Source organism: Tinamus guttatus, unplaced genomic scaffold (genome assembly GCF_059628265.1).
Source record: "Tinamus guttatus ecotype Peru unplaced genomic scaffold, ASM5962826v1 Tinamus_guttatus_pri_ptg000006l, whole genome shotgun sequence".
NCBI lineage: Eukaryota > Metazoa > Chordata > Aves > Tinamiformes > Tinamidae > Tinamus > Tinamus guttatus.
The window spans coordinates 1,559,466-1,584,298 of record NW_028288540.1 but is presented as its reverse complement, the minus strand read 5'-3'; the positions used below and the strand labels follow the sequence as shown (position 1 = coordinate 1,584,298).

General features: G+C 42.3%; 1 protein-coding gene across 1 annotated transcript in view; it reads left to right on the top strand.

Annotated features, from left to right (window-relative positions):
* Positions 1–24,833, top strand: part of PTPRN2 (protein tyrosine phosphatase receptor type N2) — a 586,957-nt gene that overhangs the window by 499,272 nt on the left and 62,852 nt on the right. Inside the window, exon 14 of the mRNA XM_088521231.1 lies at positions 11,499–11,693. Coding sequence (XP_088377357.1) covers positions 11,499–11,693 — 195 coding nt within the window. The remainder of the gene's footprint in view (positions 1–11,498; positions 11,694–24,833) is intronic.

Here is a 24,833-nt window from a genome sequence, read left to right as displayed (position 1 = left end):
AGCAGCTGCTTTAAAAACTCGCCCAAATAACTTGATGTGGCAGGCCTATAAGTGGAAATTATACACTAAATTATATATTATTATGTGTATTGTATTATATTATATATAAATTATACATTTCTTTCTCAGTCTTAGTCTTCTTAATTATGTGATCTCTTTGTATTCAAAGGCGGTGGAAAATTCCCAGTGGATTTTAAAGATCTGATCCTGCTGTTATTTTTCACTAGGGAGGAATTTTAAGAAAATAGTATTTACAAAATTGTGATAAAGGTTTTTGCTTAAAATACTTTTAAAGGCTTCAGCTGAAAGAGTCTGCTGGAAACGTACTCTCTACTTTATCTCTTCTATCCCTTTTGTATATTTAAATACTGATAATTCATTGCATCTAATAGTTTCATGTTTTTAGACTTTATAGACTATGACTTTTGTGAGCAAGCATTACATTATTAGATTTAATGTTGTTAAATAGTGTATATCAACTTACTAGGACACAAAATTCCATTTTCAAAGTGAAATGGGGAGGGGAAAAAAAGTAAAATTTTGTTCTTGTTCATCAAATTCTTGGTAACATTCAGACTGACAGTAGGTTGCAATCAAAGTGAGCTGAGAAGCTGGGAAATGAGTAGCCTCAAGTATTACCTCACACCTCCATAAACAGGTCTCATTTTCACAGCCCCTCATTACACGTAAACAGACAAAAAAAAAAGATATCACAAGGGCTGAAAAGTGTTCAATACAGAAATGTTTAGTAAACATTTCGGTAAGGAGTATGTTGAGTGAAGGTTTGGGATAGATGAAAATTTAACCTTAAGGCTGGATCCTATAAAATACTTTCTATTTTCTGTTTCCTTCTAGGAAAACAACATTAAAAATGTGTAATCTTTTTTTCTGTGTCCTCATTAAAAAAAGAAAAAATAATCTCATGTGACTACGCAGAGCTACAGGACAAACTATAATTATCTGTAATAGAAAGTACACCAGGAGGTATTAGAAAAGTTGTTCAAGGCCACTTAAATCTGGTTACCGTGTCTTATGCAAACAATTTTCTCTATTTTTAATTAGAATTTTATTTTAACATAAATTCCTAGAAACCCACAAATACGTTGTCTGCAATATTGTTATATGAAATACCGCGTCTTCATATGAGGTAGTCTTTACGGTCTACAAAACGTATATTCAGCATAGCAATCATTTATGAAAATACTAGGGTAGAAAAAACAAAGAGTTAGTTAAAGCTGATAAGAAGGGAATTTGCCTTATGTTGAAGCCTTTCGTGGCACAGATTTGGGGGCACTCGAGGAAATGTGGGTCTGAGTTGTCCTGCCCATCAGAGAAGAGCTGTCCCCTCCGCCTCCAAGCTCTGTCCTCCAAGGTCTCTTATTTTTTAAAATAAATACCCTTTTGGAAATTCTTAAATGTTAGAGAAAGGACTTGCACTGAGCAGGGTAAAGTTTCCCAGGCTGTCTTGGCCTCTTATCAAAATAACCTTTTTGGAGGAAGGGCAGATGGAGAAAAAGGTTCTTTGCAGGCATGGAAGGAAAATGAAGGTGTACGTGTATCTGCTGCCACTTTTTGGTTGAGAAGCTGCCATGTGGGCTTAGGTTTGAATAAAACGTGGTTTAGGTTTGAATGGAACGATGCATCTTTTCCAAGGAGTTTGCCTGCTTATCTGCATCGAGCTGGTGCAAAGCGCAAGTTGAAGGCACCGTTGGCACCTCCAGCTCCCCATGTGGCAGGACTTTATGTTTCCTGATGTGGAGGATGTCGTGTTTGGGCTCAGTGTTTCATGGAACAAGGACAGGCACCCAAAAAAATAAAAAAAAAACCAAACTAGGACAAGAACGTCTCACAGTGTGTTTTTCATGCGTTTCACACACGCGAAAATGTAAAGAAAAATCAGTAGGAGGGGAAATGTAGTGACTCCTTCCTAATCACTGGGAAAGCCGGCGTCCTTACCCAAACAGGCCTTTCTCGGAGAAGGTGCTGGGGCTGCTCTGGGCACCGAGGCTGCCCCTGGCCTAACAAACTGAGCTGTTGAGACCGACCCTGGCACCGGTTTGGCCCAAGCCGCCCCACTCCTCCCCAGAGAGCTTCTAAGCAGAGCCTGGCACTTAGCACGGGCCAAGGAAAAGGTGTGTGTGTGTTTGCCAGGCGTTTTTTCTTAGTACGTGGTTTGGCTGTAGAGACCCTCTTTTAGGCATAGGAATTCCGGCTGCTTTCCCTCCTGCCTTCAGAGCCACGCGCAGCCCATTGCTCTCCAGCTCTTTCCGGATAAATATGGAGGATCGTCTCCGTCCAGGAGGTTGATGCCATCCCGATGCCCGTACGCTGTGGGGAAGGCAGCGGTAACCCCGCTTGCCCAACGGGCTCGAGGGTGTCGATGCGCAGTGCCACACCGCAAGTGTCCTGATTTCTGTTTGGAATAACTGCACTGACTTCAGTGGTACTGACTTCAGTGGTGGGATTTTTTATTCTGGTGTAATATCAAGGATAATCAGGCGATTCTTTCCTGTGCACTTTTGTCCTTTTTTTTTGTTGTTGTTCCTGTTAGGATTTTTTTCTCTCTGGAGCAGCTATGCTACCGTGTTTCAGACTTGACACGTTCTTCTATTGTGTGTTCTGTGAACGCTGCGCAGCCACCGCTCTGATCTAGATTGCTGAGCCCTTCAGATTATTCCTTCAGAATACCATCCTGGGAGAAAAAATACTTCTTCTTTTAACGTTTTTAACTTCGGCGTGTAGCGAGGTCGTGTGAATTGGGCGCCCGTGGAGTGCTGCTGCAGCCGGTACCCGTGGGCTCTTGCAGGGCCCTGTCGCCTGGTCAGGGCCGGTTGCCGTCCGTTCCCTCAAGCCCCTCGTGCACAAAACCCTCTTCTTCCCACCGCTGTTTTTCCTAGGAGGGCCCCTGGGGCCCATCAGTGCTTCCTTCCCCTTCCCTTCCAGCACCGTGCTGGAAGTGTGGGAAGAGGGAAGCACCCATAGGGCCGCGCTGCCCAGCGTGCCCCCCGGCTCTTCCCAAAGACGCGGGAGAAGCCGTGCAGGAGCCTCCGGAGCGTGGGGGACAGCAGGAGCTGTGGGCCCGCGAGTGTCCCAGCTGCAGGCCCTTCCCGACCAGCCCGTGTGCGGTGCCTGCACAGGAGCCTCCCGCACTCCTTCCTTCCTGCAAGGACATCCACGAACGTTCCCACTTCCTCCTCCTGCACAAGGCTGCTCTTCCTTCCCAGAGCTACGTTCTGGCAGCTGATCAAGCTCCTAACTGGCTCACCTTACCCTCCAAAGCGCGGACAGCTCATCGTGGTCACGATAAAACTCACTTTTTTTGTGCTTACACGTTACCTTGGCTGCTGAAACTCCCTCCTTTCCCTCCAGAGATGCTGTTTAATGGGGAGGTTTATGTGTTTCACGCGAGCTGGAGGAAGGGCTCTCCACGGCTCGTGCTCCCTGCCAGCAGCAGAGGTGCACGGTTTGAAGCAGCCGTTGTGCCAACCCCAGCTATTTGCTAATGCTGCTCAGCTGAATGTCTCACTGAGCCTCCAAAACGCGCTGGGCAGAATAGTCACATGTCACAGAATGTGCTGGTCTTTTCCACTAGGCACGAAAAGGACAGATGAAAAGGAAAAAATGAGCGTGCTGCTTCTTTCCGGGTATGGGGAAAAGAAACTTGTATTTTACCTATTTCTGAGTTGTCTGTTAGAGCTCCTGCTTGCTTCCAGTGAAAGGAGAATGCCTTGTTTGGAGTGAAAAGGTAGCATTTGCTGAAGAGGATCTCGCTGTGGCTCATGCTGCAAAGGGACAGCGGCCAGCTTAGCTGCCCATGTGGGAGAGAAGGAAAATGTGCTGGATACAACTTTCAGAGTAGGAGTATGTGTAACTTCATGCTGTATACTGGGGTTATGCCACACAGCTTTCCAGTGTACTGTGGGGAAACAATATATAGAGTGAAAGGGGAATGTGAGCATGTAAATACGTATCCTTCACCCCCGGAGAGAGCAACTGCAGCTCCTGGTTAACCTCACCATAAGGCTTCTGAGTGTGAAATTAAAATATACACAGCAGTGATACCTCCCGTATAAACTGTGCCACGTTTGAACTTGTTTTTCCAGTGGCTCTCCAGGCATTGCAGGCTGATAATCTTGTTTGTCTGCTTGAGAGCCTCAGAAGTTAATTAAATACCAATCAATGACTCGGGCTTCTCTGAGTGCAGCGCTGGTCACTGTCCCCAAAGCAATGCTGCCAAGGGAGGGAGTGCGGGAGGAGGTGACGGGAGCAACCGGGGCTGTGGAAAACTCATATGACAAGAGGTTGAAAAAATGAGATTATGTCTCTTAAAAGCATTAAAAAGGGGCTGTACAATAGTAAAAGGTGTATAAAATAATAAGCGGTATACTGAAGAAAAGGTAAAACTTTTATTCTCGTTTTTGCAAAGCGTCCTGGCAAAGACATCAGTGATAGTAACATCATAAAATTTAAGGTTAATAAGGGAAATGCCATCCACCCAACACCTAACTGCAACACAAAACTGTTTCTGCAGAATGTAGCTGAGACCCGCGGAGATAGCAAGAATCACAAGAATCAAAGAAGTACTGGGGGAAAAATATTCCATGCAATAAGATAGCTAATAAGAAAGAAGTTTCAGAAGGTGCCTGTTGAGTCCTCAGGGCTGATGCAGTGCAGGTTGAAGATGACCCTGCTGGGTGCGGGTCTGCTCGTGCACAGGCTCTTGGGCGGCTGCTTGGCTGCTTCCTGCAGCCAAACGTGGAGCACGTGGATGAGCGGTGGAGGCTGGGGCAGAGCAGGGCAACCAGGGTCCTCGTTGGTGATCCTGCCTCCTCCAAAATGCAGCATCTTCCTGCCTTTTTTTTTTACATTGGTAACCCTGTTTTACAAAATTTACATTTGTTCTTCCTATCAGAGCTAAAACAGTTACTGCATTTTTATTTCCAGTGGGAAAGGGGAGGAGAGCGATGACTTCAGTTCTCAAATCGTGAGAGGGCAGCGGTTGGCACTTGCGTCTGTCGTGATGGGTAACGTTATAAAGAACCAATCTTGTCACTGAGGGCCATCCTCAGTGCTTGCTTCCTTACGCCAGCATTACATGACTTATGTGTGCAGCTTCCTTCTGTGAAAAGAACTACTTGAGGTTTTTAGAAGGTTTTAGGACTTCTTCCATTTATTTCCGTGGTTCTAGTGCCTCAGTTACCAGGAATGCAGTTATGCAGGCTTTAGGAGAAGCAAATAGCAATCCTTGGAGTGGGGTAAAATAACGTTTTAGACATAAAGTGCAATATATTGTGCTGTACATTTGTTTTTTCCAGAGCTGGTAGCGCATGCAGAGTCCTGCCGGGGAAGGGGGAATTCTCGTTTCTAACAGAAATGATCTCCCATTTTTAGTTTTTCAGGGCGATAAAACAGTGGACTCTACATACAGCCTTTATATATGTTTCCTGAGAAGCCACAGCCGCCTTGGGACTGTGTTTTTCGTCCTCTTCGGGCCCCAGGCAGCTATAAGTGGTGAGAGTGGAAAAGGGGGCATTTGTGGCAGTTATGTGTAAGGGCGCTGGCATCTGCTCGAAGCTGCTTGAGCTTTCAGCGTGTCGGACAAAGTCAAAATACGTGATAAATTTGCACATGCTTCTGTACGGTCTTTCAGATCAGTTCTGTCGTTGCTTCTGTTTGTTTGTAACCCACACTGTGCTGCACTGGGCTAGCAATGAGGTCACTGCTCAGATTCATATGAAGACACAGCTGCAAGCAGGTATTTGAGTTAGTTAAGATGGACAAAATATGGGGAAGGGGAGGCCTGTTTTGCAGATTAAGAATGTAGTTGTAGTGAGTCAGGGCTGGTTTTGCAGAATGCAAAAGAGAAGTGATGCTCAAGGACACCCAAAGAAAATCCTGGGAGCTCTCACATGAGGAAATTGCAGGTGACTTTCCATAGGTTTGTGGGCTTTCCTGGTGGAAAGAGGTGGCTCTTGGAGGCTTCCAGGTGCTCTCTTTAAACCTTGAAAGGAACCACCACAGTTTGGTTGCGACGTCACCATGCATGGAAAATACCAATTTAAATCCTAAAGAAACACTAACTTTTTTAGTATAATTTCCACATGAAAAGTCCCTTAAGGAAAAGTCCTATTAAATCAGGCAAGTATTTCACAGAACTACTCTAGAAACTCTTGTAGAAATCAAAGATAGAAACTGTATTCTCTCAGTCCCATTAGGCCGCCTATATTTTTGTATAGGTAAAAGAAAACGGTATAATAACCTAAGACTGATCTTCCTATTTCCCTGATTTTCTGGAAGCCGTATGCTCTCCAAAGGAGTCTGTGCCTTCCTGGTATGGAGAGTGAGAAAACACCCTTATTCCAAGGAAATACTTTACTGTTTGAGCCCTGAGAATGGTCTCTCCTCCTCCACGAATCTGGGCTAGGTAGAAGCCCAACCACTTCGATAAGAGGTAGTAGAGGAATTAAAGTAGAAGTGTTCCCTTCAGCTGCAGTGCACACTCCTTTCTGCGATTCTGTGAAAATCAGAACTGATCATGTCTATTGGACGTGTATGGATGTATACAATACCATTATGGATATATTTGTTTGTTTTGAAGGATCAGACTGCAAATGCGTGAAATGAAAGAGAAGGAATGAAAGAATCCCAGAATCCCAGAATGGTTGAGGCTGGAAGGGACCTCTAGAGATCATCTAGTCCAGTCCCCTGCTCCAGCAGGACTCAAGAAATACAAACAGAAGGAATCATTTCCCATTTAAATATAAGCAGTTTTCCTTTGCCCTTCCCCTCCTGCATAACCTCCCCTTTCTTTGTGTATACGGAGAAAAGGGCACCAGAACTGCATGAGTCACCACCAGAAAACACTGGGACTGCCAAAATAATTGAAAATTTTCATTTCGTAGACTATGATCAAAATTGGGGGTGTTAGGAGAATGTCACAGAGCTGTTATTTAAGTCACCTGGAAAGAAAACAAAGCAAAATCCCTGTGCTGAGCAGCTGTAGGTAGCTGCTATACCTATAGACAGCTATATAGGTAGTGGTGCAATGCGAGGGTCCAGTCAATAAGCTGAACCGTTGAGAGCAAGTCTGTACTGACAATCAAATAAACACATTTTACATCTTAATTTGTTATTGTTGTTTTGGACGCTCTGGCAGAGATTGTTCTCTCAAAATGTGGCTTATAACCTTTTTTTTTTCAATATCCTTTACCTTTTTTTTTCCAGTAATGGTAGAAAGTATGTGTATAAATATTCCAAACATGCAAACAATTCTTGTTACTCTTTGACAAAAGGTACCTTGAAATGAAACGAAAGCTGGAAAGTGTGTTTCAATAACTCAAAAATAAATGGTAGTAAAAATGTAATTGTCCCCAAAGCTGCAAACACTATAAATAAGTTAAAGTTGAATTTACAGCGCCTACAAGCATAATAAGTATGCAGAAGCAAACCAAAGGCTGCTAAATGACTTTCGCTTCACCCTGTAGTAGCGCTAAGCAAATTTAGTTAGGGAATAATGATGTTTGTAGTCCCAGATTCATTTGCGTAAAAAAGAGCTTACCTTATTTTTTCATTTTCTTTTAAATCTCACTCTGTCATGACTTTTGTTATACATAAAAATGGTTAAATCCCTGCTGAAGTCCCTGCAGACTTCAACAGCTCACCCAGTGAATAGCACCTCCTTAATTTCAAGAAAAGTGAGGATAATACTCAATTGAGTGTATTAAATTGGAGAAAAAGAACATTTTAAAGGTCTGTCTTTTTCCATACCTACTATTTAAAAGGTTATATCTGCTCTCAGTTTTTATGGAATATTTTGTTATATATTGCAGCCTGGAATCCTTTAGAATTAGTTTTCAGCATTTCTAGTTCAAAATTTGTGCAAAAACTGAATTTTGTTTCACATGTAAAATGAATACTACATTTTTGAGACTATGCCAGCTGAAACAGATTTGTTTCTAATAGAATATTAGCCAGCTCAGGTTGAAAGGGCTCATCCACCAGTTTTAATAATAGTTTTTTTCTTTGTCTAATATGTGTGCTCTTTCTTAATAAATGCACCATGTAAGCGCTTCCTTTTTCTTTCTTTTTCTTTTTGTGGTGCCCTTCCAGGCAGAGCGCCAGGCTCTGCTGTGGAGGAGCTGGGTGAAACGCGGCGTGAGCGCTGCCGCCGCAGCCTTGCGTGTCCCCTCGGGTTGCTCTCCTGTAACCTTTGCCTGTACCACGGTGTCTCCGTAGGAAACCTTGTGCTCTTAATGGATTTTATGGGTACCTGCTGGACCGGTTGGTCTTGGTGGAAGACAAAAAGTTCTCCAAACTGGGGTTTGCTGGGTTGGCCAGGGGGTGACCCTGGCGCCTCCTCACTTCCAAGGTGCATGCACAGGCTGGAGAGGATGTGCAGGTCAGCAGGGCTCTGCATCCCACACACGTCTGTCCATTTGCTAAACAGTGGGAGAATCCCCCAATGCAGTTGCCTCTGGCCACGTGGCGAGAGCCTTCCCCAGGGATTGTGGAAGTGCAGGGCGCGTTTTCCTCCATCTCTGGAAGCTCACAGAGCCCGTGTGAAAACCTGCCCCATCCGCCCGCGCCGCGCCAAGGCCGCGAGGCGCCTGCGGTGCTCCAGGCCCAACGAGTCTCCTGAGGCCCCTCCTGAAATGTGGGGAACCCCCTGTTCTGCACGCAGGGATTGAGTCCCACGTGGGCTCTGCTATTTGCAATTCCCTCTGCTGCACCTATGGAAATCGCTGCTGCTTTGCGCTTCTCCACGTCCTTATCAGGATAACCAAGTATTAGAGCGGCTTTTGAACCTCACTGGAAGAGGTCCAGGTTTATTTCTGAGAATATTCTTTATGGTTTGTTTAAGGTTATTAATTATGGCTCAAATAAAAAGCTCTCTACAGATGATCATTGTGCTGTACTTTGAACTCATTTAACTGGACATTATTTACAGAATATTTGTCTTGGTTATGGCAGTTTTTGTCACACAGCGATATTACTTTTCCATTATATACTGCATGTGACTACCACATAAGTTTGATAATAAATGTTGGGAAATAAAAAACAGAGTAAGTGCCTCAGTATGATAGCAATTCCCATGTGATGGGAAATAATGTCATAAACTTCAAATTACCTTTTAAATAAATGTTTATGTCCAACCCATCCATTAGATCGTAGCCTGAAGGGTCAGGACGATCATTTCTTCATATTTCACCGGGTGCATTATGATTGCTTTTTTAGGTGTAAATGATGTTTTTAAATGAGGAATGGCTTCCCGAGTGTCCCCAAGCACAGCCTAGACGTTACCGAGGCGCAGCCTGGTGGAAACGGCCTCAGCCGCTCGGCTAAACATAGAAGCACAGCAATAAATTTAATTCATTCTTAGAAAATATTTGTAATGGAGCCTGCGCTGAGGAGCGCCGGCAGGACGGCTCGTGGCCTCGTTCACACACGTGGCGACGAGTCTGGATTCCCGCCCTTGCTTGGCAGAGCTTTGCTCCGTGCTGGAAGCGGGGGGGATTTGGGAGCGTGTCCGGAGTGTCGCCTGAGCAGGGGCTCCTGGCGTTTCACTCACTCACTCACGTGCGATGTGTTCCTCAACCCTCTTCCCTTCCTGAGGGTGGGGAACAGGTAAAATACGTTTTTAAAATAAAACTGGTTAGTAACATGTCGAATAATTCATACCCAGAGCAACTTCTCCAGCCAGAGCTTGATCTAATGCTCCAGAACTGGTTGGCTGTGGCATTGTTTCTTGGGCCGTTACTATTTGCCTAGAAATGCTGTATTAATTTGGTGGCGTTTGCGCCTTCCTGATCCCGTGTAGTTAATGGAAATCTCTAATCCTTCCCCAGCGAGCTGGGGTGGAGTAGGCAGACCCGCCTGCCAGGGCTGATGGATTTTCTTCAGTAATGAATGAAAAAGCCCCGTGTTTCATAGTGAGAGTTTAGCTGACCTAACACGAATCTCTGTGACTCAGGATATTTTTTAATTTATTTCTTTCCGAAATACTTGGCCTGTGAAGAACGGTAGGGAGTAACTGAGGTAACAAGCAAGAGCAAGCAAGCTTGCACAAGTGTGCAAAAAATGTTCCTTGCAAACGCGGAAAATCTTCATGTACGGTGTGGAACAAATTGTCAAACATAGGAAGCTGATGGATGCAGGTAGCAGCTGCATTTGGGAGCACTGCTCGCTGGCAGGAGGGACTCAGTAAAACAGTTGCAGCACTTCGGTTTGAGCGCTTGCACCCACTGCAATGAGAATCAGGGCCCCTCTTCACATTAAACAACTTTGTTCTTAAATGTTTCCGACCTCCTCTATGAAAATAAGATTTTATCGCACATGGTGTCTTGGATTTTTCTCTAGCCATCCCACAGATGGCACTTAGGTTGCAGCTATATTATCAGTGAATAAGAAAACAGGCCGCAGCTTTTCCACGGTATGAATTCTTCAGACTATTATTCCATTAGCCTGAGGCAAGAGACTGTGCTCATAGTGCTCGTCTGTGCAAAATGAGTGATGGGAGACAAATGTGTAACCGCACCGCGTGTACAGTGTGTCCACACACTGCGGACCAGCCCATCCTGCTGTGCGACACAGGCGTCCGGATCTCTCCTTTGGAATATAACCATACGTTAAAAACGGTCATTTTATTATATACTCTGAGATTTTACTGCACGTTAATGATTCTGAAAGCATTATACCAACAACTTTGTAACTGTGGATCTGTCCGTCCCATTGGAATCAGATTTTTTTTTTTTTTTTTTTACCCTGGGAAGTTTTTCCTCCTACATAAACAGAATTCTTTATTTTTACGTGACTTCTGTGCATGAGTGTGACTGAAAATACATGTTCACAGTGCGATCTATTTTGGAGCGTTAACATGGCTTGCATTAGTGTGTGTGATAGCTTGGATCTTCCTTCCATACCAAAGCTGTTTAAACAGTGCAAGTGTCAGATTTGGGGCTTTAAATTCTTTGCTAATGTCGCTCTTCATACTACCTGCCCCACATTAGGGAAGAAGTGTTGTGGTTTTGCTGTTGTAATGAAGAGAAATATTGCATTTATCAACCAGAATTGATATGGGCGAGCCCATCGGCACAGTCACCTGGAGCTTGCTGAGTTGTGTGTTCAGGGCCGGGTGCTGGTCTCCATTTCTCCTGTGCAACCCCGTTAGCTTCAGTGGGTTTCACAGTTCAGGAGAGGGTTCGCAGAAAGCAGAGCAATGCTACGGAAAGAAACAAGCTACTTTAGAGATGAAGCTCCAAAATACCATTTTACTGTATCCAAGAAGAGACGTGCATACAGTCGTAACTGGGCTTTTGAATTCACTGAGCTTTGCTAGGAAATGTGGAGAGCAGAGCAGACAGCTGCCCAAAGATCACAGCAGCCAGGGGGAAAGCCCTGAAAATACAGTGCACGTCTTAGGTCTTGCGTAGCCTCCGTTCTGTGGTTGCTGCTGGCTGGGCTCTAGCTGTGGTTGCAGGGTGTCTCTTTGCTCTCCGCAGGAGCTATGTCGCCAGCGCATGGCAGTGAAGACGTCTGACCGGCCGGAGCCCCTGCACGCGTCTCGAATCAACAGCGTTTCCTCCCAGTTCAGCGATGGGCCCATTCCCAGCCCGTCGGCGCGGAGCAGCACGTCGTCCTGGTGCGAAGAGCCCGTCCAGTCCAACATGGACATCTCCACCGGTCACATGATCCTGGTAAGGCCCTGCTGATCCGGGGTTGTCCAATCCATGGTGCCTTGAAAGCCGTTAACTTTGGAAGGGGAATTGCCATTTCGTGCATCAAAATATTCCTCAGCTTTGCTGTTAATCATCTCAGCTGTATACAATTAAAACTAAAGGGATTTTTATTTCCATTTCTTTTTCACGACACTCTTTGTTTTCTTCTCTGGGCAACGTACTTCTTTTATTGGGTATATGAATTGCTTGTGTGCTTGCTTTGAAAAAGATAAGATGTGTTTTGTCCTTTTGTCCTATTAATTTGCGTTTAACTTAGCTTGGAAACTGAAGAAAACTGCTGAGCTTCTCATCAGCTTGCTCCTTTTCCATGAGCACCCTCAGTGGGCTGAATTTGAGCTGAGAATGTGATGACAGAGTATCAGTAATACCAATAATTTCTTTTTCATTACAGTTAGAAAGGGAGGGATCTGAACCTTGAACATAGCCTGAGTTTTGTTTTCTTTAGTTGTTTCTTTTTTTCCAAGTTGGATCTCTTATGTTTGGAATGATACAAATACAGCCTATTAATGGAGTCTGCGTTGGAAAACTTGGGTTGCTTCCAAACACAACTTGAGATCAGTATCAGTGTAGGAGATGTGAGTATCTGTGCGCATTTATGGCATGGCTTTAGCTACAAAGAAAAGGCCAAGTCTAATGGTTGGGACTGACTGCAGCTTGTTTCTGCCTCGCTCTCTCTCACTGTTAGTGTCCTGTCAGGAGGATTCCCCCATTTGTGTGCCTTATTTTCCTCTGTCTTTGAATAGAGGTGATCATATTTGTTTTCTCTGACAGGTAGATTGAAATCGGCTGAGGAAAAGTTAGGTGATGGAAAGATGATGAATCACATGTTGCTATTTTCCTTCCTATATTTGACTTACATTTATTAGGATGGTTGGTCAAAAGTAAGCCTAGTCTTGCCATGCTTTTGGAAAGCATTTATTGTATGCCTCTGAGAAGACTGACTAGTGGATTTCTGATGAGGAAGTTTCTTTCCAGCATGTCACACTTTGCAATTATATTTTTTCTCCTTTCTTCTTTTTTTTTCTGGATTTATATTTGAAAGTACTATATTCTCAGATATTTTTCGAGTTCTTGTAGGCATTCCATGTAATTGAGAACGAAATGTAGGAAGGCAAAATCCAAAGAGCTAATTTGACCTCAGCCAGGTTCCTGACCTCCTTCAGCCTTGGTCGAGTCAGCTGTAAAACTGAGCAAAAGCAGGACAACTTTAGAAAAAAACAGATGCTTCCTCCCAGGGTATCTTCCTGAGCAATCTTCCTATCTCTTCCCTCACAAAAAGGGTAAATTAAATACTCTTTTGAATACCAATACACAGATGTATGTTTAAAGGGATGCTGCCATGACAGAGAATATTTTTTATTTTTTTTTACTGTCTCACTTTTTTCTAAGCAGAACTAAAGCTTTCTAACCTGATTAGCTTGAGAAAAACATTTAAGAGCTACTCCAATTGCCTAACCTCAAAATAAGTACAAATTTATGTGGTAATGCTCTAAGACATCTTTATAGGAGAAAAAGAGCAAAATTGCCTACATGAATGGAAATATACATTAAGATCTGTGAACAAACCTTAAAATTTCAACTAGTTCAAATGAAGCAAAATTGTTTTCAAACATGTTCTTAAGAAAAAAACACAAACCCAAATTTGAAGGAAAGTTTCATATGGGAAACTTCTCTAGCCCTGGATCTGGTGGCTTCTTCAGAGTACAAGAAAGTCATGTGAAAAAGTGATGTATTTGCAAGCTAGACTTTAAAAAAACAACTAGGTTGGTCCGGAGCACTGTTACGGTGCTCAGTGTCCATAACTCAGTCAATCCTGTTTAACCCTGAATGAACCCATACATATGGTAGCTATCTAAGAGCATATGTTATATCTTAGATCATGAGAGTTCAAGGAAGGGTGAAAGAACTGCTCTAATGGCTACAGAGTACAGCCTACATAGGGAGAGTAAAAACAGCTAATTTGTTTAGTCTAACCTGAACAAACAGAAATCAGTGGTTCATGGAAGTCCGGGTACGTTCTTTGAAATATGGGACGGAGAAAAATTGTTCATAATGGGCGGGAATGATGCAATTAGGAGGCAAACACAGGTTAGAATCAAAAGGATGCATTTAGCGTGGTTATGAGGCCAAGGCTAATAGGAGGGTCAGCAGACAGTGGGGTGGTTTACTTGAGGGAAGTCATTAAACCTCATGCTCAACATCTCCTTATGGCAAAGCAAGGTTAAGTTTCCATGGGAAGATCAGCATCGTGCCGCTGTAGCCCTGGAGCAGATGATTGGACTTGATGAGAACAGCCTGTATTTCATGTCACCATGGGGCACGCTGACAGGCGCCCGAGTCTGGAGAGCTGACCCAGTTCATGTTGTGCCCAAAAATAAATGTACAGACCCATTAACACATTAGTTGCCCAAATTTCTCTCTCCCTTGAGACCCTGTGGTTTGTGGGAGTTCAGCAACAGAAAAGGCCCACAGGGGGTGACCTTATCTTCCACTGAGCTGGCTGCTGCAAATGGAGGGGAGCAGGGGCCCCCTCACGGCTTTGAGACACCTTTCACCAGTGGACAGCAAGTTCTGCAATCCTCTTACCTTGCAATTCCTCCCTGTGCGAAAGGCGTCTCCGTGCCTAAAAAGACACCAAGAAATGTTAGCAGGGGGCCCTAGTAAGAGTGGCGAATGCCATCGGCTTTGCGAGTAAATGAATGTCCTTACCACTCTGTGACGCGTTTTTCCCTCCCAGAGTGGGCCACAAGGTGAAGCTAGTGGAGTTAGGGCTCCTCTGTCTTTGCTGTTCCTAGATGCCATGACTTCCCCAGAGGAAAAAAACACTGAATGGCTGTAAAAGGTGGCAGTAGGAAACAAATAGAATAAATCTTGAACAGGAACAACCAAGAAGGTACATATTTGCAAGCAGCTGTTTAGTCATTTTCTTGCTCACAGGTAGTGCTGGTCAGAAACATTTCTGTAAATCTCTTTAATTTGCGGGAAAGTGCTAGCTGGTAGAACAAGAGAAATGAAGTGCAGATCACCTCAGCTTAGGGCTCGTCGGGGTTCATGCTCAGCCACAGGTACTTTTAGCTCGGGGGAGCTGTTGCTTCGGGGAGTAGCCGGAACATTTGTATTATTGGAGATTTGCAAAAACTGGGATTATCCAAAACCAAGTGTCGGTGAGGCAATCTTAGACTTGAATGCAGTCACATAAACTGAAAACAGTTCTTTTTTTTTTCTTTTTCAAAAAATCAGTCTTTCAAAGAGAAAAACCCGCGTATCTCTGCTTTGCTGTTCAGCAAAGGTGTCTCTGTGCTGCTGACAGTAGCATGAGGTAGTTTCACTATTATCAGTTGAAAGAAGGGAGGACTCAGGAGGCCCAGAAGGACAGCAAGAGCAAAATACATGTTTTTTTTTTTCCCTTTTCACATTGTTTTTCCTCACATTTAGAGCAGGAGGACAGCCCATATGGCACTTTATGATGCTGCCTTTCTAAAACCCAGGCACTTTGCAAAGTGTACTTAGAGGAACATGTTTTCTGCAGTCGTATTTGTGGCACTAAGTGGCTGGTTTCAGTGCGAACAACAACAAAGAAGTGCCCTAATTTCAGTTACCATTAATTTTGCAAGAAAATGGTGGTTGTCTCAGAAGGCCACAGCAAGGGAAAGAGGAGGAAATCAAGTGTAGATGCCCATCCACTTTATTCACATAAGTACGCCTGTATTTCAGGTGCCAAAAGAAGTCCTAATTAATTGTCTCCCTTCCCATTAGATTCCAGCAAGAGAATCAGGGAGGTTTGAAGGTGCCTAGGAGAGAGTTAGTGTCCCTGACTTTTGCTCCTAATTCATATCTAAATTCTAGGCATTTAATGAAGTGGCGTTTATGGAGTGTGTCCTTAAATTCCCTTTCTAGGCAGTGAAGAAAGTGGGCGGCTGTGAAGGTCTCCTGATCATCAGGCACACATGGGATTTCTCTTAGATGGCTTGTGTGGTGCCTATGCCTTCCCACTGATGAGGGGAGCAACTTAGATGAAGAAGGCTCTTCTTGTGGTGCTCAGACTCAAGTCAGCGTGTCAGTTAGATTGGATTTCACCTCTGCTTGATTCATTTTCTGTACCTGTTGGGTTAAGATAATTATAATCTTCTATGAATTTTCAAATGCAGAACTCTGCTGCAAGAAAGGAGAGTATGCTTTTGATGATAACGTTTTGAGGTTGTTATCTGAGTACCATATATGAGATGGGATTTGCAGAAGCAGAAATGATTTTCTGTGTTTTGGGTTTTTTCCCTCTGCAAAGACAGACATGCAGAGTTTTAACCATTATGCATAAATTAGAATTTCAGAAAGAATGTGAATTTCAAGAAGATCCTTTTCTCCAGTTGAGCTGGAAGTCTGAGTAGTTTTCTCCCTGAGGGTATGAAACTAATGTGTGTACTGGAAATAATAATAATACTGTGTGGTAATCTGTGCCTACAATATTTTCGGGAAGGAGTAGGAAGTTTTGTAACTGTGCTGAATGAACCAGTGGGAGCAAATGAACAAGAGACTGAAATCTCCAGCTTCACAATGTAAAAAGTGTAAGCCTGCTTGATCTCCTTGTCCTTGGCAATGTGCCTGCGAAACCAAAAGGACTTCCTGCATAGGGAAATCTTTATTACAATTTCCATGTGTTTGATTATTTAGGTCTTTTTTTCCTATTCTTTCTTTCTTTCCTTCTACCACCACAATTTTCTTTTTAGTCCTGTATGAATTCAAAGATTATAAATACTGTTTGACTATAAAAACTGTTTAAAAAAGCTTACAGCTTAAAAGAAATCCTCCCTCACATGTCAAGGGAGAAAAGTCAGTGGCAAAGTTTAGTTAAAAGCATAAACTCCTTACAAATGTGCTAAGTGTGTCGAAATCCCAGCTTATTTTTCAGCTGTGCCAGCGTAATGAGTTCCAGCAGTCCCACAAAATGCAAGTCAGAAGAAGGTTGTGGTCCTAAAGGCTGTGTTATCATGGACATTGGGACTAGAAAGTTTAAATGGGTGAAGGCTGCTGTGCAGCCCTCGTGAGAACAGAGATTTAATGAGGCAGACAAGGTAGCTAATATCCAAAAAAGACGTAAACTGTGTGGGGGGAAAATCTTTTCCCTTCTCTTCCTGTCTGAGCTGTCATTTTTTTGAGACAAGCAGAGTCAGTTGCCTCTCAAAGATCTGCAGATGATAAAACAGCATTTATCTCTCTGCTTTATCTTTTTCTCCCCAAATGTTTAAATTATTTTGAGATGTATGTCTCCATTTGTTTAAAGCCAGGGCTTGAGATGCAGAAGCAAAGAATGGCTGGCAAGTGCTAAAAGTCTCTTTGAACATGAAAATTGCTCTATTAGTTGTACTAGTTGCTACTGTAGCTCTAATTAATGGGTGCATGTGCGATCTAGATTTCTGCAATAAAACTCAGAAAAAATATGCACAGGTGGTACCCTTTGATTCTTCCCGTTTTATTTCTCTTTTGTGTTCATTTTTCTCCATTAATCTTGTTGAATGGGCCTTAGGAAATAACAATTACAAGTCAGACTTAAACCAAGAAAAACATTTCTCTTGTATACAGTATAAAAATAATTTCAGAACTGTATTTTTTTCCCTTAAATTCTTCCCTGATGGTTGTTTTTCCAAATGTATTCATGATCAGAAATAACCTGCCAACTTTTGGTGACTACATCTTGGTCTGCTGCTTGATTGTGAGGTGCTTATTTCGATTTTATTCAAGCTGCTTTGATTGAATAGTTTGGCCACCTGATATCTTTCAGTTCCATAATAAGAAATGGATTTTACTAGAATTATGCAGAAACATTTTCATTCATATTCTAGAACATGGATTTTAAAAGTGTGGCATTAGCAGACACACACTTAGGCTGTGCACAAAGTAAATAATTTAGAAAGCCTCATTACCCTCGCTGAAATAAATTGATATAAAATTTGGTGACTCTCAGAAGCATTGTGCCTGTTTCTCCCAGCTTTTCTCCATTTCTAGTGAAGGTGCGAGTAAAGTCAAAGCAAAATCAGTACCAGTTGCAATGAGCAGCAAAAGATATGATATGAGGTCATTTAATAAAAAAGATCTGCTCGTTGATGCTTTATTTTAAAAACAAGGGGTTTTATTGAGTCCTCAGCTGCTTCTGAAACCCTAATCAGTAGAAAAAGAGAGAGGAGCACTTGTCCAGGAGGCTCCTGGCCATTTCTTTCAGCTCCAAATTGTATCCTATATAATGAAGTGCTCTTGTGTTTTATTTGTTATATTACACATGCTAACATCATGTATTAAGCTGTCAATAACTCGCGGTGGCAGATGTGGCCTGTTAATCATATTTGGTCTCTAGCAGGTGGAAATGGCTCTTTAGAAAGTGAAGGACACTAGAAAGAAGATGGTTCAGAGGGACTTCTTGGGCAGGAGGCCTGAGGAGATGCTAACATGTTTTCCAGCGTGTTTCTGAGCTGGTAGCTGAGATGCCGGTCAGCCTGGTTTAGAGATGGAAAGAAGTTGAATTTAGACTTGCTGTGGGATGCAGAAGTGGATCATGCAGGCTGCAAGACACAGGGCACCTCTGAGATCAAATAATATCTGAGAAACGAGGCTACGGGTTCAGAGCTCCTGAAAACGTGTCGCAGTTCAGGATGAAGCTGCAGGTTGTGCTGTGTGCGTAGAAAGGCACCTTCTGCTTCCTGGCGCTGTGTTACTATCACACCAATTGCAGTTTAAGATACCCGGAAAGAGCCCAGTTTTGGAGAGTTCCCTCTCTAGATGTGGTCTAAACCAGCAGAAATTCTTGGAAGTGCCCTTGGGGATACAGTACTGGCCTCAAGAGACCTCAATACCTGTGTGGATTCACCAAAGTGTATGGTCATATTCTGGGCAACATAAAAAATTCTATAATTTGCTTCATGAAACTCTTTCTGGGATAAGGCCTCAGCTTGGCAGTGTATCGTGAGTAAGAGACCTCAATTTCCAAGGTATTTGGTAAAATATTTTGGGAATGGAGCTCAAATCTTGCACTTGCACCACAGTGCAGCCATGCAGCATTTTAAAAGGAGGAGATAAAAGTTAAAATTATTTGTGAAGCTTTAGAATACACCTACAGGTGACATAGTGTATGTTATCCTATAAATGAGGACTAGTTGCTTTTGAGGTCAAAAGCAGATAAATTGAAAGGCTACTACCCTCAAATATTCCACTCCCCTTAGAATGTCTTCATGAAGTGTGTATTTTTGCTGGCAGCTTCTCTCCTTAATTGAGCTCGTCTTTTGTTCCAGACTAGAACAGCCTTTTTTTTTTTTTTTTTTTTTTTTTTTTCCCCTCTAATTTTAAGCTCTCCCTCCATGTCATTGTGTCTTCATCCTCTTGTCCTAGTCGTGTGCACTGGTGCTTATTCAGATGGTCCTCTTGGCCAAGGAGCCTGCTTGTGCTTGGGGAGGATAAAGAGCTGCTTCTGGCTTCTGTACCACTTCCCCGAGCTGGGAAAAGGAGGGAAGGTGACAAATTGCCCCAAAGCACCATCTCTGTCAAGCAGGACCTGCTAGTGCCCCAGGACTTACCTTGTGGCCCTTTTTGTGGGAGGGACTGTAATGGCTGGTGTCCAGGTCCTCAGTGTGCTTAGCAGAAAATGCACTGACGCCTGTGGAAGATTTGGTGGGGTTTGGATTGACAGGTTTTTAAAAATAGTTCTCTGACTATGTATCACAGCAGCATGATTTTTAAGGTGAATTATGTGAAGGCCTTGGCTGCTTCTGACCTGGTTGTGCTCTCTGCAATAACCCACGAACACCCAGTAACTATAATGTACACCGCAGCCAAGCTTCAGTAGCTGTCACACTGCACTGAATTAAAGTGCGTTTCTTGTACTGATTTGATTAAACATTTGCACGTGCAACACGTTCTGGAAACAAAACAAAAAGTGACAGAATGTCTCCTTTTGGGGTGCACTGTGTTTGTTCTCCCAACACTGAAGAGAATCCAGTCATTATAAAGGTGTCTTGAGTTTTTATTTCAGCATTTAAAAGATGATGAAGAAATATGTGTATATATATATATATTAAAAAACAGGCAGTTATAATGACTATATGACTAGTTCTTACATTTTTTCTTACTTATGTGGAGTCTAACTGGATGCAAATAAAAATGCTAAAGCCCTGGTAATGCATGCCATCAGTTGTGCTCTTGCTGTCATGCAAATTCACAGAAAGAAGGAAACATATTAAAGAAATTTGATAAGGCCAGGTGGTCTGAGTGAATAATTTCCCTTTCATTAACATATTCCCCTTATTAACTCTGTAATTAATTGTACATAGCTAAGGAAAGCTATGGAAATTGCATTTTGAGATGTATCAAAGCTGACTTTATGCTTCAGACTTCCATGCAATTTACTATTAATGAAGCAAGAGATGGAGGCCCCAAATCTATAATTATTACTTACTATTTGAATGACAAGCAAAGAATTTTATCAGCACAGTTTCAAATGAAAGGGGATTAGCAGCTAATGTTGAAATTGTTAATCTTTCTTATTAAAATAATTTTGACGAGAGTGTTTAGCCTGAAAGAGGTTTCCAGAACATCATTTACCATTAAAACAGCTATTTTCTGGAGCTCAGTATGAATTTGTCTAAGTTTGACAGCAGGGTGCAAATATTTTTTAAATGAATGAATATTTTATGGGAGCTGAGGCTGTTCATGTGTGAGCGGCTGCCGAGCCGCTCGCCGTGTGCATCTTCCTGGCATGGGTAGCAGCGAGGCAGCGCAATATCCATCGCACCCAAGTAAAGATGTCGCTGAGATAACACTGGAAAAAACCTGCAGCAGAAAAACTGAGAGCAGAAATTGCGCCTGGGGCTCTATCTGCACACTGCTGATTAGCAGGTGTGAGCTCTGGCAGAATCGGGCCCTCGATCTTGGTGATATTTTTATGCGGCGCATAAAAAAAGCGTGTAATTAAGTTTGGCAACACCATTACTTCATGTTTAGACAGGCCTTCTTACTCATTCAAATGGCAGTATATTTTCAGTTTTCATATATTTTTAGTAGTGTCATGTACCTTGAACCAAGTGTTCAGTGATGCGTGCTTTACACAAACATGTATGCTTGTTTACATACATCATATAGAGCAATGATATCTTCATATATGTTTAGATAAATATTCGTGGGTGGATTTGCAACATTCATGTGTTTTAAAATTTAATGAAAACTAGTTGACATTTAAAATTTAAAACACTTCCTTGCAGTATTTGCAATTTTCATCTCTTACAGGAGTGTACAAATGAAGCTGATAAGGCTGTTTTCATTGCTTAAGATGAGGAAATTGCAAATATGTAATGACATAAATGGTGAAAAGCAAAGCAGTAATAATTTACAAAATCTAATTTGTAGTGGTCTCAGCCACGTAAGTATTATGGGAGATATATGTTGAAGAACGCTATTAATTTGCCTGTGTCCCATTATAGAAAAAAGCTAATGTAGGAGATGATGGTACATGCTTTTGCCAGTGACAAATTAAATCTTATAAGCAAAATAGTCAGAGATCCTTTAAAATGTTTTGATTTAGACATTATTTGTGTGAGGAGATGGAGAGGGCTCTGTATAAAGCTGCTGTCAACACAACAAAGCCTGGTCTGCCATGAGATTCCCATAAGCTTCACCCCTAGGTGAACCTGCAGCATCTTCATTAGGTTCACTGAGAAAATTGAAGGTTACAGAATTAACCTTATCTGTCAAGCCCCATAAAGGTTCATAGGTTCGTTTGCAACAGTCGTGCACACAGTGATATGGTAGCAGCAAGTGCCATAAACTGTGTGTTTGCTTCCTTCATCAGGCAGAATCACAGAATCGTTAACTTAAGCACAGCCGTTGTTAGAGAGCTCCCAGTAACAGTGCCTCAAGAAGCACTTTCATTGTATGACCAAGTTTTATATACATTATATTTGCATTTTAGGTTAAGGACATCCAGGATTCCTCTTAATGTATAAAAATCATAATAAACCAAGTGGACCACAGTAGTAAAAAACTCACAGTACGAGTGGGTTGGGTGGTGTAGTTCTGTTGGGAATTCAAGTGGGAGTGTGGGATGCCTATGTGAGAGAAGCACCTCGGTTCTCATTTGCTCATGGCCTCCTTTCCCATGTTGGTGTCTTTGCTTGCTCCTGGCCAGTTTGACTGTCAACATTACACATTTTATTGCTTGATAGAGTTTCACAACCCAGGTGCAGAGAGTAGAGTGGCCCATGAGCCAGTCCGAGTTGTGCCGTCCCAAACAAAACATAATACGTTATATTTTCTGGTAGCCCCAAAATAATTTTTTATCGTTAAAACTTCCAGTTGTGTACAGGAGAATAGAGGCCCTTGGCTTATATGTGTTTCCTAACAACTGAATTTGGGGAAACTTGGTCCTTCACGTTGGATTCTGGACTTAATGCAGGAATTCTTGATTAAAGTCACTGGGGGTCTTTCAACTAACTAAAGTAACAAAAATATAATTAGCCAGCTCTTACACAGCATTTTGATCAGTACATTCAAAGGTTTTTCTAAAGGTCGGTATCATTATCCCGGTTTTCAGCCCAGGAAGCTGAGGCGTAGATGAGGAGATGTCTTAACCAAGCGTAACCTTCAGGTCAGCAGTAGAGCCAGGAGTGGACCCCATTCTCCTGTGTCCCAGCGCTCTGCTCTTACAACTAATCATACTGGCTTTAATACACAAGGGATCATGTAGAAGGGTAATATTTTTGCCCTATTTTGTCCCTCATTAGTCTTTTTTTAAGAACATGAAAGTGTAACATGAGTATAGGAGAGTTCTGTACCTGAGGCTCCCATATTTGGCTCTGAGACGGTGGCATGGGCCTTATTATCTAAGAGCAAACTATTGTGTATTTGGAGAGCTGTCTGGAAGATATTCAAATCCACACTGGAAAAGCTTATAAAAAACAGGCAGATGATGTTCTGTTTTTAATTAGTTGCCTCTGTTGTGGAGAAGGATGCTGTATACCCATTTTGGGATCTCTCCTGAATTGATAACACTTTTCTTGAGGAACGTATTGATGTGCACTGGGTTTTATTCTTTTTTCTGATTTTCCATCTCTGTAGTACAACGTTGTCTTTTGTCATTTCACTACTTCTTTTGACCTCTACGGTCTCTTTCTGGCTACTTTTTCTATCCTCTCTAACATTTTATTTCCCTTGTTCTCATTAGGCCATCTGTAACTTCAAATATGTGGGCTAGACCAGTGTTCCTCAAACTTCTTTCAAGTGAGACCCCTTCCTGGCTCATACGTCTCCGTATAAGCCAGCCAGACAGTGCAGGGAGTGGGTAGGATGTCTTAGCTTATGGACTTCTGAAGCTTTTGGCCATCCTTTCCCAATCCCTTTTGAATGCTTTCAAGATATACACTGTAAGAACCGCAGAGCTAGGCCAGCCTCTTGGAAATCCCTTGGAACATAGATAAAAAGTTACCTAAACCAAACTGGGATCCTCTCTGTAGGTTTGGAGCTGAGTTAATGCCAGCAACATCTTTCTCGTGCCCAGCATAGTTCACTTCCCTGCTACGTGTTGGTCCTGCAGCTGCTGGGACAGCACACGGAAGAGAGAGGATGGAAGCTGAGACTGTCTTCTCACATCGGCATTTCCATGCAGTCCTACAAGTACTTCAGTGGAAAGGGAGCTTTCCAGTCACTTACTGTCTTCACAGCTGACCTAGTTGGGTTGCTTCTCTGCTTTTAAGAACTTTCCATAATGCCACAAGAGAAGAGCCTTAGTTGCTGGCCAGGGAATGACTAAGACGTCAATTCCAAAGATACAAGAAGGCAATGTGTAAAGCATCGGTTTACCTTGGATTTTCCTAGACCTGTGACATCTTTCCAACATGATCTTGACTGCTAGGATTTGACTGTTGAAGATATTTGCAGAGTTTGACGTCTTGCGACTCTGGCTCTAATGTGAGTTTTCTAGGCAACCGGCTGATTTTCCAGTCTGTTCCTTCTCTGCTTTTTCTCCCAGGTGACCATATGTTCACTTGAGTTTGTGTGTACTGTGCAGATAGGCTGTGCATGTAGTGTAGATGGCAAGACTTCATATCACAGATTCTGAATTTTCACACACACCTAAGTGCATATGTGTGTACACAAACTGTCATTACTCATTTTGATACTTCACAAAAAAAAAATCTTAAAAGCAAGGATTTTCAGAATTTCGGATTTTTATGAGTCATGGTTTACTCCAGGAAAAAAAAATACAGTTTTTATTCTGCTATGAATGTGCTTATTTCTATGCTCTATCAGGACTGTTTTATCTTTATAAGTGTTTTTTTTTTTCTTTCTCTTTCCCATGCTCGAGTTGGCCACTCTCTAGCAGGGGCATAATTTGGCCCACTATCTATAAATCACATCATGACTCTTAGCACTTTGTTGAGCTTGGTCATAGCTGCCTGGGTCTTCCTGGTCTCATTACCTTTATAGAACATAACCATGCTTGAATAGAGGATATTTAAACATGACATTTTCAGAACTCTGTATTTATCTCTCGGTAGTTTTTATATATAGTAGATGAAGATGACTGTACTAGTCCTCTGAAAAGATATGCAAACTTGAATTTATTAAAATCTAAATTTGCAAATAGGTATCCAACCAGGAACCCAAATTTAGATGCTTTATTGTGTTAGTGAGAAGAGGGAGAAGGAAGGGAATTAGGTTTTGTGATTCAAAACACAATTGGTAATTGGTGTGTAGTAGTATTTTAAGGTTTTCATTTCAGACAACATCATGAGGAGGCGTAGAAATGAATGTCTTATGGGATTCAAACTTTTTTGTAGGAAAAAATGAGAAGAATGGATTGTCTGAGAAAAAAAATAATGTGTAAGAAGAAAATGGCAATATCTATGAGAATGGAATATCAATAATTATCATACAGGCTTGAAGGATTTATTTGATTTGTGTTTTTGAGCAGTGAAATCTGCTCATTTTGATTCATTTGTATGGTCTGTGAATTTGCTTTTTGACAAAACTACCAAAAGCTCTTCCCAAAGCGACACAGCTGAAGAGTTTAACATCATCCATCCTTGGTGTCAGTTCCTACAGTGCCGAGTTGTTCAGAATATA